This window comes from Schistosoma haematobium, chromosome 4 (genome assembly GCF_000699445.3).
Source record: "Schistosoma haematobium chromosome 4, whole genome shotgun sequence".
Lineage (NCBI taxonomy): Eukaryota > Metazoa > Platyhelminthes > Trematoda > Strigeidida > Schistosomatidae > Schistosoma > Schistosoma haematobium.
In genome coordinates, this window is record NC_067199.1 from 29541973 (window position 1) to 29558362 (window position 16390).

Below are 16390 nucleotides of genomic sequence, written 5' to 3' on the forward strand. Positions count from 1 at the left end.
AATAAAGTTGAATATATATATATATATATAATATTTTTAAAAAAAAGGATTTAAAATAAATAATTATACGGTACCATTCTTTTGAACTCTGCCTGTAGCTCTTTTAAAGTTACTGTCATTCTCAATCCCGGGTAAAAGAGGAGAGTCGGGCATCGGGTCAGCAACCCCATTCCGTAGAAAAAAAGCCTTGCTAAAAGAACACTAATCAGATTGAATAAATCATTCTTTTGAAGTTCAGTAACATCATACATACATATCATTATGTTTTAAATACTGTCATGTGAATTCAAACTACTACTTATTGTTTATTGCTACTATAACAACTAATTGTATGTAGCTTATGTTTTGAAAATTCCCATAGATAATCTGATTCATAGTTCAAACTAAGAAACAGTGATTATTTTTTATGTAAATGTATAATAAATACTTTATTACATTTTTTTCTTATTAACATTATCAGTAACAAATATAATTTATAGGTTACAATGAATTCAATTGATTTTAGAACAATAAATATTGTAGGATAAAGTGAATACAATGAATTTTATACACAGATTTGTAAATGAAATGTGTATTTATACGAATAAATAGTTATGCTAATCAAATGCCTATATATTGGTTCACTTTGCCGGTAAAAAGAACGATTATATATAGAAACATTCAAGTAACAGTTAATTATATCTTAAATTTTCACGCTTATTGTATTGCAATAAATTAAAAATATTTTTATGATTATTATTTCTTTTTTTAATTTTACGAGCAAACTGAATTAATTTATGTTTATTTTTTTAAAAAATAAAATACATTTGTAAACAAAAAGAAACAATAATAATTCACATATTGCTTAGAAAATTATTGCGTTCTTTATTTTTTTTTGAAAATTTATGGCTTATAAGATAAAATGAGCTCACTTAATATTACTAGTATAAGGGTTGTGGAGATTATTAAGCTTTTGATTGAGAACATGAACCGACTGATGTTAGATTACCTTCGGAAGCCTGAAAGCACTGGACGGCCGTTTCGTCCTATTGTGGGACTCCTCAGCAGTGCGCATCCACGATCCCGCTCGCGGGATTCAAACCCGGGACCTTTGGTCTCGCGCGCGAATGCTTAACATACTGGACCACTGAGCTGGCATCCAGTAGTGGTAGTGTCTAACATCAACCAATCCACTTAATATTATTATTTTACAGTAAAATTTTACTTAAGTAATTGTATTGAATTGAGGTGGGTTATTTTTGCTTAAAAGTTTAATGATTTAATTATTTTTCACATTATCTGTCGAGAAACTTAAATTAATTATTGATTTGCCAACAAAAAAATTTAACTCTTGATATTAAATCGGTAACAGTTATTCACAACAAGAGATGTATGAGGATTGTGCAGTATTAAGTATTGATTGAAGTAAAACATTGAAATTGTTGGATGCCGAATCATTGATCTCGTGGTTGTATCGTCGCAAAAGACTTCGGATCAAATCTCTGATAGGATTTTGGATGTGCACTGTTGAAGAGTTGCATGCTAAGACAAAATGGCAATCCAGTAATTACAGGTTTTCAACGATCATCAAGCTAAGATCAGTCTATGTTTTAAATTATGAAAATTATTATTTGCTAATATTGTCCATAAGCTGTTCAGCTGTACATGATGTAAACAGTTATCCATGCAGAATAGCTGAGATAATTATGACGAGATATAGATATTTAATCGCTTCACGCTGAATAGTGAAAGGTCATTATAGTCACTGCGAAATCAAATATACTTATTTTATTAGGTAAATATGAAATTCTGCACGGTGCTTCTTTTATTAAGCATTGCATGACACCGGTACTATGACTGATATAAAGTCACAAACTGTAGATTAAAACGTTAAGTTAATTTGATTCAGTAAAAAACACATAGGTCAATGTTGTCCTTAATTTTGAGTTCACGTTAATCGTATTATAAAACTCATGGTAACAAAAAAATAATAAAATATCGATGGATTTTCAATGGTCGATGTGAAAAAATAATACATTTCGAAATTCGATCAATACGTATGTTTCATACTTGATAAGATAAATGTGTCAAATAAGCGAACTCTAAATGAAAAGGAGCATACAATGTAACATTCCATCTTACTGTATAAAAATATTCAGATTACTGCGCAATTAATGTAATCTAATTGCATTCAGTTAATTTTTAGTGGCCCTTTATCTGGCTCAAGTTTGATTGTTTTTGAGTGCTATTAAAATTTACATATCACCAATCCTCGTATAAAATTATCGACTTAAATCGCGTTGGCGAATAACGGAATTAAATAAGGCAAATACTTTGTGCACTCGTCGGTCGGAACAGACAATCAGAGAATTGCAGCGAATAAAGCGAAGAAAAGAGAACAAAGCGAAATGACATGCAGTGGAGATGGCGTGTGAACCAACTCTATTTAATCAAGCACTAATCGATATTTATAGTCACACAAAGATAAGCTACAGATATGTGATCAGTAGGATGAGGTGCACACACACACTCATATGAAAAGAGTCAGCGATGATAAGTGATTAATTAACAAGTGTCAAAAAGTGACTCAACAAAAATGGATAAATTCGCCTGTCCAGAAGCTAGAATAAGTTATATTGGCCCAACATAATAACCAACACTATAAAGTAACAAGTGAAATTGGCAAGTATTTTTTTTCCGATTCAATAGTATTACTGTAATTAACTGAAACAAAAGAAATTATTAGTTATTCAACCTAAATTTCAGCTGGAAAATTGCTTTCATCCCCATATATATATATATATATAGGTGATGGTTTTTGATAAATATTTATTCAATCGATGAATTGAACGCCCCTTTAAACATATTATGATGCAAAGAAAACCGGTAGAACGAAACGATTAAAGAAAATATTTCTTTTTATCAATGATTATTTCTTCATGAATACTTTAAACTAATTTATTAATTTTACAATTACTAACAAAATAAATAACAATCAATTGACCGGTAAATAATGATCATAAACTCCATATGAAAATTCAAGTAACTGATGAAAATAATAATGAATAATTCAAAAATAAGAACAGTTAGGTTTAAAGCCATTCGTTATTACATGGTTAATCGAAAAAAAAAATTATTATCTACGCAGAATTTTTTCTAATACCATTTTCACTAGTTTGGCATCTTGTTGCACAGATTTAATATGGAAAATTCTATCTTGTGTACTAATAACTAACCGTTATTGAGTTACTTCATCAACCAGTCATTTTAAAAAAAAGGTCATATTTACTGAATACCAAAAACTAGGTCTTTGTTGAAATCTTTATTTAAATAATAGACATAATAGAACTGCGTAGATTTTCAAATAAAATCAAAGTAATAAAAGATTACTTATTCCTTAAACTAAAGAGTAGCGTTGTTTCAAATTCCAATATATTATTTCAGCTCCATTCGATGTATTCCGAATTCATACTTTTTACACTTATTCTAACTATATTCCTTCCTAAGGAAAGACAGTAGAACTAGATTAATGTAGATTTATCATTGCGTGCCCCGAGATATATATATATCCGTTTGAAGTGGAGAAAAATTAACAAGTGGATATGAATGTAACAGCTCAACTTGACTGTCTATTGTTTATCTATTTAAAAATTATTATTGCCAATGAAAAATACAGAAACAAGGACACGTTATAGAGAAATACTTTTTTTCTATTAATCGTGTAGATAAACATATATAATATTTCTTTAATTCTATTCCTTTTCACAATTTCCACTCCTCTGTATATTCGCCTTTTAAAAAGCATTTCGACCGAATGTTTTATATGTCAAGAAGGTTTCATCATGCAACTACTTACTTCTGCTGATTTTATTATGTATTAATGTTGTATACGTGTATATGTATGGAATGTATTTGCACAGCGAACCTTGGGTATCAGTTTATAGAATATGGATGATATGAAGAAGGTATAGTTATGAAACAACATCAAGCTGTGAGAACATTGAGTGGGAGAAAAAAACATATGTTTATTTATCGTAGATGTCTTTAAATCTTTGTTTTTTTCTCACTTCGAAAGGCACATAAATATGAGAAAGATATAGAAAGTAATATAAAACAAAGGGTGAAACTCAGCTACGAAATTATTTTCCATGGGAGACAAAACAAAGAGCTGGGATAAATAAAGTAGGATGGAAAAGAAAAAAACATATTTAGAACATTCTTTGATATCAGGGAGTTATACAGTTAATAGTGTTCCTACATTAGGAATATCTGAATATTTAGTAGTTCCACTAAACTCAATATGCTTTCGAATTTACTACCTAGCATCAATATTGTATAATTATAAATATCTAAGAGAATGTCGGCCACTCATACACTTAAAGACAGTTATGAATGAAAAATGACATATCAACTAAATTTATACACATACAGATAGTGTAAAATGTAGTGAAAGGTAATCTAGTTATTTGGAATAATTACAATCCAATGTAATTGCACCGAATGGTTAGTGTTTTTAAGAAAACTAGTATTTCATTGAAATTATTTGATTTAAAAGTTTAGTTGTTTTTTTGTAAAGATCCTTAAAATGGGTAGTTAAGTAGTTTGTTCAATATTGCAAACCTGAATAATTCGTAGATTAGAAATTTAAATTTATTGACTTGAAATAACAACTCAATTGACATAACTCAATCAATATTAGTGGGCTAGGTAATCAATTATCATACCTCATCCTAGAGGAAATCAGTAGTAGCCACAAAAGCTCACTAGTAGAGTTTCGGAATGTAAAAGAGGGTGACACAGGTTTGAATCTCACAAGAAGTATCAGTTTCCTTAAGATGGCAGGTATGCTTCGTTAACAAGTGTAATTTAGCATTAAACCTATGGCCAGGTTTTCCTTTTGACTACATCTAATCGTGAAACAAATCGAAAGAATGTTTTAAGTTGTTTTATAATTGATATTATTTATTGGCAAATAGTATTTTCAAATTTTCAAACAAAACTCAATAAACCACTTGGTCACAGAGAAATAACTCATATTTTATTCTTATTTGAGACCACGAACCGATAAATGTTAGACCACCACTAGGAACCTCAAAGCACTGGACAGCCGTTCCGTTCTAATAAGCAGCTCTTCAACAATGCACATCCACTATCCCACATGGAAGACTCGAACCCACAACTATTGGCCGCCTAACCTTTAGTCAACTGAGCCGGCATCCAACAGTGGTAATGTGTAACTTCAATCAGTCCGCCGTACTGCGCGACCATCCTTCATCGTCTTCGATGAGTAACTGCCTCACACGTGACACATTTGAACTCCATTGCTCACAGCTTCTCACTAGTATTCCGAGAATTGCCTCTAAAAGCTTGTCACTAATGGGCACACGATTATTATCAGTATAGGGATTTGTGGAGATTGTAACATTTTGAAAGTTGAAATCATGAGTTGATCTAAACTAGACGCATACTAGAACAAAACGGTCATCTAGTGCTTTCAGGTTTCAATGATGGTCTAACATTGATCGGTTCACAATCTAATATAAAAACTCAATAACATCCACAACCCTATACTGATAACATTTTATTTGTTTATTTGGACTCATTGATCTTGGTACGAATGAAAACAAAATTAAATATCCACCACATAAATAATTTAATAGTTGAGTTCATGAGCCAATTAAAGCCAGACCACCATGGAAAACCTAAAAGTACTGACATATATAATTGATTGAAATTGTGAAGAGACAGACAAAGAAGAGTGAATGTGGTCAACAAGTAATCGAATTAATAAAATTTTTTAAACTAGATTAGTATATAATGGGAAAACGAATACAGGTAAGAGAATAAAATCAGAATGAATCCTTATAGCCAAAGAAATCCCTCTGATTTTAAAGAAAATAAAACAAATAATAATAGAACCACCAATATCTTTTATTCTGAGTCACCTGTGATGTAGTCTCAAGCCATTGCTTTGGACTGTTTCTTGAACATCAACCAGGGAATTGTGACTGGTCGACAGATACTAGTTCCACACAAATGTCACCCACCCCGCCACACCATGTTACAAACTGACTATCTCTCCATTCTTTCCATCCAGTTGCTGAGTCATTAAATAACAAACTACACAAAAGCTTCAGGGAAACACTCGCAAAATAAATACAAGCCATCAAAAATGGTGTTCCAGAATGGTTTCACAAAGTGAATTATAGTCATTAGGCATGAACGCACACTACCAAACCTCCGCATATCTAAAAATCTGTAATCACTAAAAGTCAGCAACCATTTATATGATGTCGTCAACCACGCCACCACCATCACTCATTCAGCTATCCGGATACAAGAACCTCTTGAATAATTCGAAGTCCTCACCATCAAGGTAAAGCGTGGACAGACTATTACCAGTAGTGTAGAAAAACTTTGCATTTAAGTGCAAGTTCAGCCCATACCGATAGAAAATGAGTGAAAATTTATTAAGTGTGGAATGAATAGCTCGCGCATCATCTCATAGTGAGACAATATCATCCGCATATTCAAGGTCAAAAAAATCTTAGCGTAAAAGATTCTTACCGCTAATACCTACTTCCACTGGGGCTGTTTCTAAAGTTTATTCGATGGTAAAGTTGAAGGAGAATAATTAAACTAAGCAACCCTGTCTATGCATACTATTCGAATGCAGCAATGTAGGGAGGTTTTTGAATTCCCTCTCTTTTTCCGAGTTGATTGTATACAGAACCTTTGTGATGTTAATAAACTTATCACGGACACTTCAGCAGGCAATCACTGAGTATAGTACAATCCAACAAAACGGAGACAGGCCTGTTATCAAAAAACAATTGTTTTTGGCCTGGAATCAGTATGCCATTAGTTTAAAATTTGGCGAAGGCCAAAGATATAATTATTACATCCACAGAAACTAATTTTTACTAGCGCGACAGCCTTTTGGCGAGTTTAAAGTACCTGCGAAGTATAGTAGCAGTCAATAGTTTGGATGCATTTGAAGATGTCTTACCTCCTGATAGTTATAGCGTAGATGACATGAAGCCCTTTTAAAGATGTGGAAGACGGTCGGTTTACTCCATAATATTGGGATACTATCTAACTTACAAACCCCCAATCCGTTTTTTGAACACAAACGCACCACCTTCCTAAGGAAATGTTCGGGGATAAAGCATCTAAGCCTGGGCATTTATAGTGCTCTGAATTTTATGACCTTTTGTGAACCCCTTCGTTAGGTGGATCAGTCGTAACCAGCTTATGGATGACAGCATAGCTTGACTGATTTTGCTCGAGGGACAGATCAGCTGAACTGCTCTTCGAAGAACTCCGTCATGGTCCAAGACGCTGGTTGATGCTACTCATTGATATTCAATCAGCTTCACAGATTGTTTCATTCACACCGGGCTTCTTCCTCATGAATTTGAACATTTTCTAGCAGTTATCTTATGAAAAATCTGATTTCAACTCGTTACTCATCTCCAGGAACAACTTTTCCTGATCCTTAAACAAGGTTTTTGTAATTTTCTTGCGTAAGTACCTACGTTTATTGTCATTTCCGCGACTAGCCGGAATAAACTGACGTGTCCCAAGTAGTTATAAGAAACCTATAAAAACTCAGTTCTTTAAAGCGGGGCGTTTTGCAAGTCCACAGTCGGTTCTACACTCCATTTTCATGAAGTCATGCGAATGTCTCCAGTGTTCATCGAGACTTTGCAGTGGATTGATAGCTACCCTTGAACCTAAGTCGGTTTGATATTTGTTTCTAACTGAAGCTATAGCCAGTTTACCCATATTAATCAATTTAATATCATGATTTTGTTTGCCATTGAAATCCAAGATAAGAATAACACAACCAAGGAATGTTCAGAGTTCAAATAAATACTTGAAGAGGAGAAGCAGTTTTTTTTAAATTTTATAAATTGTAAATAATCACAGCGTTATTCATTGACGAACGGTACAATCAACTTAATGAGAAGGGAAACATTCATTCACTTCCTTTTACTTTTGACATGAAAACTAATGAAATAATTTTGAATTTCTATATACACTATATGAACATGGGTAAATTTCACACAAAAAAGAAATGAAACGAATTTTTGACCTTAAAGTTGAAATTTCAAATTAACGAGGCCTATTTGTAGCATGAATTTCACATCCTGAGGATAAGGTCAAACAAATAATGATGATAATTTAACACAAATATACAAGGTTACACAAGATATATACATTTGAATACCCAAGAATGACATGAGCATTTTTATTCTTTAAAAATGTAACAAACAAAAAGTGAAAATTTCATTGTATTCAATATATTCTGATTGGTTTGAGTTAATCAAAGGGTTTGATTATTTGTTTGAAAAGAAGCATTAAGTTGCAAAGTGATTCGGTAACATGATTATTTCTTGCAGGTAGCTTAGTGCTAAGTCAATATCTTCTACATGATAGATTTTTACCAGCTGAGGAACTTATAATAGCAAGCAAAAATATGAAATCATTCAAGTGAATTCTAAATATTTTCATAATTTAGAGGGTCCTTAAAGTGTTCTCCAGTGTTTTGACATCCAATTTATCGTGTCAGAGATTAATTCACTTCACCAGTGAAATAAGCACAAACTGGGAACACAGAGTGACTTTGTATTTTTCTCAGGGAACCGATAAAATTTATGAACTAAATACGTTATAAGTAGTGCACAAGTAAATCAGCATGATTAGAGTTCAAATCAGCCATCTATCCGATGATAATGTGCTTGCAAAATAAATTTCTTGGAGTGGCGTAAAAAAGCTATAACCGTTAGCGTTAACAGGATGGAAATTGAAATTGTAACCTAAAAAGAACATTGCATCACCTTCAACTATACCTAAGATAAGTTGGGTTTCAAAATACGATTCAATTGATTTCTCAAAAGTGGTTTACAGGTATCTTGTTCAATTCAAGATCCGAACATTCTAATATCCATAGTGTGTTCAGTCGTGGTTGTGCAATTCTGATGAGTCATTGATCACGACAACTACCATTTCTGCATGACATCGGTTCATTATAAAAATTATGACAAAACTGTGCAAAACTACTGATAGATTCACTTTGATAGAACTAAATAAAATAAATCAATGGAATTGATATGAAAACAAGAAGACCATTTAGTCCAAACAGGACATACAGCCAACATGGAGAAATCTTTTGCAATAGTCTATCGTGTCAACAGCAGTCTACCTAATTCCGTCAGACTGCGAATCCTACAGACGGCTGAAGCAATTGCTATTCGGATCAAAAAGCCAGAGCTTTGTATCCAAAAGAAGTATGTTCAGCCACTCTTTTTACCCTGGCCAACTAGCTATTAATCAATTTTATAATGTGGTGACGTAATCTGATTAATGTTCATTTTATGTCCCAAACTTATTATTATTATTATTATTATTGTCTTTACACTTGGTAACCCCTTTTTGAGGAATTTATTCAATATTCACCCCTGAATCTACTATATTTTACCTAATTATTTTACATATTACGCAATTTCCGATTTGTAATCACAATATTCTCTCTCTCTCTCTCTTACCCCATGTTGACCATATTTATTCTGATAATTTATCTCACAATTTCATTTCGCTTATAAACTGATTCAAGTTAACACTTCATATTAGTCAGCCCCAACATTAACGATTTTATTTATATAACAAACAATTCCTGATTCACATATTACAATTTCCAAATGATGTATTTTGCCTTAAATCTGGCCAATTTTATGGATTATTAATCTGGATTTATAATTGTAGAACCTGATGAGAAATTATTGAAAAGAATATTCTTCGTTCATACAATTGTGTTTTTAATATAATGGGAATTTTTCAGCAAAACAAGAAGAATTCGAAAGAAAATGTATGTGAGTTTCTAAGGGTAACTTGGTGATTTCAAATACTAAAATGGTCTTCCATTTAAAGCCTACGTTTAACCAGAGTAACATTATTGTTACCACAAATTATCAGTAGCATTATTCGAGATATCAATTATTGTAGTTTCCTTATACCGATTTTATCATCAGAAGCTCTTATGTTGTTTTCTTACGTCATAATGGTATTCATACTGCTCAACAATTGAGTTCTAAGAAATAAACCCTCCTGAATTACGAAAATACATTTGAAAATCGAATACAATTTGCTATCTTCTAAAATTATTTCTGATACCAAAAAAAACATTATTTTGTTACTTGTACCACTCAGTCATCTGTTTGTCAACCAAAATATAATACTCTCCAACGTGCTGTACACCACCAGTCAATATAAGACACAAATTTATGAATTTATTTAACTGTAAATGAAGAAATTTTGATCAAATTTATTTTCATATCTATCTTCTTAAGAAGTGGATCAAATGAATATCAATGCAGTTTTCATAGCGTGCGTTTAGAGAATAAAAAAGATTTACAACTAAATTATTGGTCACTTGATGATGTAATTTGCAGAAATTATTTTTTGCATATCTTATATGGTGGTAATTAATTTGATAAGAATCTTAATTTAAGTTCTTCTCACATGCATAAATGTATGAGTGTGAAAGTGTATATTTATACACAAACTATGGTTTAAGGCCAATTATAATGAAATATTTATTACTGAAGATTCAAACAACGTTTACTAATGTATCTTTATATCGTCAGAATACATAAGTAGGATGAAAATAATAACAATGGTAATAACTTATTATGGTTATGATAATAATAATTATTATTATTCAAATAACAATAAAGAATAAAACGATTTATTTTCTTCGTTGCTTATTCGTTTCCTATCAAATTTCTCCTTGAGGAAAAAACTAAAAACGTGCATACATAGACATTTAGAAAGTAATCTATTAATTGTAAACCATTGTACGTTATAGATAATCAGTTTTGTATTCGATCACTTCAAATAAACGACATGTCCACCATTTCTCCACCTTTATATATGTATGCATAGAAAGTTCTTGAAGTCGTTTGAATATAATTGAGGTCACGAACCGACTTAATCCAGACAGTCATTAAAAATCAGGAGGCACGTGTCAGATGTTTCGTCCTAGGAAACGCCTCATGTGAGACTATAATTTGTAGGTGACTTTTGAAAGATGCTTGAGTGACCTTAAGGATGTCGACCAATCTACTAAGGTCAAATGAATGACATAAATAAACGTAAGGAATCGGAGATAGGATTTAAAGTAGGACGCCAAAGTTAGGAATAATAGTCAGGGTTTCCATCACCAACTGGCACAAGCTATCATGCCAAAATGTTATGTAGCTAATTGGGTGAGTGAATTTCACGCCAAAATTCAGGACTTGCTGTCTCAAATTTAATTGGTTCATCCATAAGTTATAGTCAGGCAACGGCTCCTTAACCCTTCAGAACTACAACCCTACCAGCTATTTAATGCTTTCTGTTTTTTGGTACTTGTTGATCTGAGTGAATTTTGCGATCTCAATAACATTCAGCAAGCTACACAAGCCACTTGTACTGGTAATTATTACATGCTCACTAGTGACTGACTTCTAGATGTACTTCTAAAATTTATACTGAGAAGTTGTAACCAGTGGAGGACAACTGTGTTATATGTGAAGCGGTAACCTAAAATTGAAAATGGCTGCGTTATATTATGAATTTCCAAACCAATTAATTGCCGATTTTAAAGTTCGACGAATGTTTAATTTGTGAATTTGTGACTGTGAACAGATCAATAATGATAATAATCATATTTATAACAATAATTTATATCATTATCTGTTTTGACAAAACTAAAGACCTGGAAGCAGTGGACGGCCATTTCGTCCTAGTATGGGACTCCTTGAGTTCTAGTGAGAAACCGTTACCATTAGAGTTCAACCAGGTCTGTTGTGAGATAGCAACTCACTGAAGACGAAGGTGTACGGTGGCGCAACTTCGCGGATTGGTTGAAGTTAGACATTAAAACCGTTGGATGCCGGCTCAGTGGTCTAGTTGGTTAAGCGCTTGGCGCGAGACTGATAGGTCCTGGGTTCGAATCTCGCGGGGTGCGGGATCGTGGATGCGCACTGCTGAGGGGTCCCATACTAGGACGAAACGGCCGTTCAGTGCTTCCAGGTTTTCCACGGTGGCTTAGCTTCAATTGACTCATGATTTTAATCAGTGAAATTTCTAAAATCTCCACAAAACCCCTTCTAATAAAACTAAATACATATAATTTTTCTCAGTCAGCTTTTTATTTTAAACTATATTGTAGTGTATGGTATATATGTTGACAGATATCAGTAGTATGTAGCATCGATCAGAAGTGGAATGCGTGCCAGCAGAAAAATCAGAAGATTCAATTGCATAGAACAGGAATATAAACAAGGAGAGCAGTTGTAATAACATCAGAATTGAAAAAAAAATCATAAAATGTGTAAAAGGACAACTGAAGGAAGATATACAAATATTGTATTTCATGTCTGGTTTTCATATTTTACGAATGAACTCTATAATTTTGCATTAAACAATAAATTAGTTTTCCTCACTTGACTTCATTGTTCACAACAATATGTCAGAAGAATTTTACGAGTTATGAATAACATCTGTTTATAGAACATTCATCAGTTTATGTGTTGTAACATAACTTCGATTCTTTTATAGACAAAAATAAATTGAAACTAATTCATTTTCATGGTATCAGCTAAAATGACTATATGACTTAGGAATAAAGTAATTTTTGATTATACATTTAAATAAAGTAATAGAAATAGTGAAATGTTTTTAATCCTGGGTTCTCTATAATGTAATGTACACATAAGATTGAAAATAATATTTCATTATTTCAGTTATACCATAGTTTATACTGTTATATCCCAACAAGAATGATGAAAGGTAACTGTTGGGATCTGTTTATGGACTAATGTTATACGTATATTTTAATTGTATGACTATTAAGTGACTGTATTATATGTATATTTATATTAATTTCATTATAAGCTTTTATTTGACTTATTGACTCTTATCATACGATCTAGTATTCTTGAGATATTCCGAATTTATTAGTAATAGTTCCTCACAGTCACAGCCTCTTTCTGGCTTGATCTTGCACAAATGTTACTTTCCACTATATGTTGTGATTTAGTTTGATTTTTTTCTATATGAACCAAGTATATTTTAAATAAATGATTGGTATTGCGGAGGCTGGGATTAGTGTTCTGAACTTGACAGGTAGGGCTAGGAGGAAAAAGGACTGTTCGAGACTCTAGGCTGCTTGTACTAGTATATGAGTCATTAGTTTATTTGTATAAGTCCGCATATCGAAATTAGCTATCGTACTTCGTGATAATTGTATTAGTTAAGGACATAAAGTATACAACTCAATCTTAAAGTCATCGGTGTGTTGAATTTTCACTTCTGGTTGAAGTGAATATAAATTTCTGTAATTCTAACTAAAACTTCAGGATACCCATAATGATAATAAACTATTCATACTAGAAATAATCATATTTTACTATCAAACGTTAGCTTGTGACGAAAATCCCTCTTTAAAGCATATTTAATTAACAATTTAACAAAGAATCGTACTTAAAAAAATAAGTTTCGTTTCTTTTGCTTACAGTTATTTCGATGGCTTATTCATATGATTATCATTAGTATTCAACTGGTATGTAATTAAGATTCACTATCAATAATTCATAGCAAATTAAAATGGTGTTTACTACCTCCGTATTATTATAATTCAACATATATGGAAACAAATAATATATATGTTCCTCAAAAGTAAACATGTTATATGCAATCTACTAATAATCAAATTCTATTTACCTTCAGATGTACCACTGAAAGCGACATGGCCACTTCCTTTAATTGAATGTTTATTACCATTAGATTGATCATTAGGATTTTTATTTATTTCATGTTGTTGTTTATCATCTGTATCATAGTTTGGATTTGTATTCCTTGAAATTTGTGTCATCTCATTAGCACTAGCTAAATTAATTGGAGGCGGTGGTGCAGCAGTTGAACTGTCTCCTTCAGTTGCACCTAACAATGTAAATATAATACCAGCTTGTGAATTCACTCCAACAGCTGTAACAACCATTTTACCAGAACCTTCCATAACATGTGTACCTAGAAAAAAAGAAGAGAAATGTAGCATTAAAATATTAGTTGCTGAAAGTTTATTTGTTTTGAATTTATTTATGGTTAGAAGAGATTGATTTTAAAAACTTAAGGAAATATAAAAATTTGAAATACTGGTAAAAATTAATTGTGAATAATTTTGTTTACTAGGATTAAAAGCTAACATTATGTATAGAAATAGACCAACTTATATAGAGATTAAAGTGCAGAAACATAGCAATATAATAGATGAATTAAATTCTTTAAAAAAAACTTTTTTTAATATCTACTCCGTACATTTTTATGATCATCTATAACGGCTGATTTTTTCAATTCAGTTATTTCCTCTTTTTTATACACCACGCATATTTGACTATGTTAAATAATAAATATGGAAACGCTTCGTAGTATTATTTGAAGACAAATAGCTATAAGGACGACAAGAAAAAGTATACTGTTGATACGTTTGATCAGATCACTGACAATTATACTGGAGTACATGTTTTACATATAAATATGAATTTGCAACTCCCTTAAAGTCAGTTACTCTTGTTGATATTTAGATAAGTATTTGACATGTATTGTCAGAAGGCAAGCTACACAAAACAGCTAGTTCAAATGACCTGTAGTGATAATTTCATTCAATCTCTCTAAACCAGCTAAATTGATCATTCTATGTTCTTAGCATTACTCAAGATAAATGTTCGAGAACACTTCTCCTGTTATTGGTGAGAAGAAAAAATGAAAAGATCTAAAATTTGACACCCTATATAGATTGGTCATTTAATCATAATAAATTCCTAATTCAGTATAATCTGCAAAGCTAATGGAAAGTTACCATAGGCGTATTATCTTTTCGCCTGTATTATGCTAAAGACTTTATCATAAACAGAAGTTTTTTCTTATACAGACAAACGAAATTTATCTTGTTTTTTTTTGCTTAGAATAGCAATAATCTATCGTCATACAAATCATCACTCTATGATGTTCTTGAAGTCATAAAACACAAATGGAATTATTTTAGCTTTTTTATCGTCTTTAATTACTATTTTAGGTTGTCTTAAAATAATCTTTTTATTAATGACTTATATTTCGAGCTTTATAACAAGAATAACATTTTTTTAAAAATGATTCTTACTTTGCTATATTACTACATACATTATCATTACTACTAATATTATTATAAACAGAAAACATTACAAGATTTGTTTTTGCAAAATGAATTCATGAATCAATATAAGTTAGATCACCATTGAAAACTCAGGAGCACTGGACAGAGAATCCATCTTAAAACCAGTCACTAATGAGTACATGATGATCATTACTAGAATAGGATTTGCGGAGATGAAATGCTTCTATTAACTATTGCACGATCAGTAAGATGAAATCACAAAGAGGTGATTTCTTCAATGGATTACTTACTCTCCATTTTTGCTTCAATTTAACAAACTTTGCTTATAGAAAATATCGCATGAAAAAAACATCCAGACATAACCTGTTAGACTGAAAACTCTTTTATCAAATGAATATTAAAGTTTACTGTTGGAGCATTACATATAAAATACCATGCTGCAAAGATGAAGGAAAGACTAATTTGTACAAGTGTGGGGTTATAAATATTACTCCAGTTATCCTTGCAATAAAGGAATATATTGTATACGACAAAACGCAGAAAAACTTATCAATAATTCACAACATGGCCTTATTCACATCATTCGTCACTTTAACCTCGTTTACTTAGTTATGACAGAACATAATTTCAGACATTTAGTTTAAGTGCAGTACCTTAGCATATCTAAGGCGTTTTAAAAAGTTAACCACTAGCTTCTAATAAGTAAACACATGTTTTATAGGATAAGAGAAACATTGCTTGCATGGTTTGGTTTTTTTAGTTGCATACACGAAGCAATTTAAATAAACTCCTCACTATCAAACGCTCTTCCGATAGCAATTTGTGTGGTGAAAAATAATACCATTGATCATTTGACCGTTATAGCTCATATAAACTGTGTGTGTGACTGTTAAAGCACGGCTAAGCATTTCCTGAATGCGGATGATTATTAGGCGATATATTCGTTCTCTCCTCACGTGCTAGGTCATACACAAGCCGAATCACAATGTAAATTAATGTTGCTCACTGATTCTGAAAATGGAATTTAGAAATTACATTACTCAATGTGGGTTAATTTTCTTCGCGCTAATTTAATATTCTCCCAAATAATAAAGAAATTATATCTTACATCCACCAATCCTATCCACTATGCAGAAACACAAAATTATAGCACTTTATAAAAAGTGATATTGTTTCATTCGAAATCTACTTCCTATATGAAATAAGTTGTAA

General features: G+C 31.7%; 1 protein-coding gene across 2 annotated transcripts in view; it reads right to left on the reverse strand.

Annotated features, from left to right (window-relative positions):
- ATP2B1_1 (ATPase, Ca transporting, plasma membrane) overlaps positions 1 to 16390 on the reverse strand; it is a 143666-nt gene that overhangs the window by 45862 nt on the left and 81414 nt on the right. For both annotated transcript variants that reach the window (XM_051216156.1, XM_051216157.1), the window contains exon 5: positions 13750 to 14055. In XM_051216156.1, coding sequence (XP_051066721.1) covers positions 13750 to 14055 — 306 coding nt within the window. The remainder of the gene's footprint in view (positions 1 to 13749; positions 14056 to 16390) is intronic.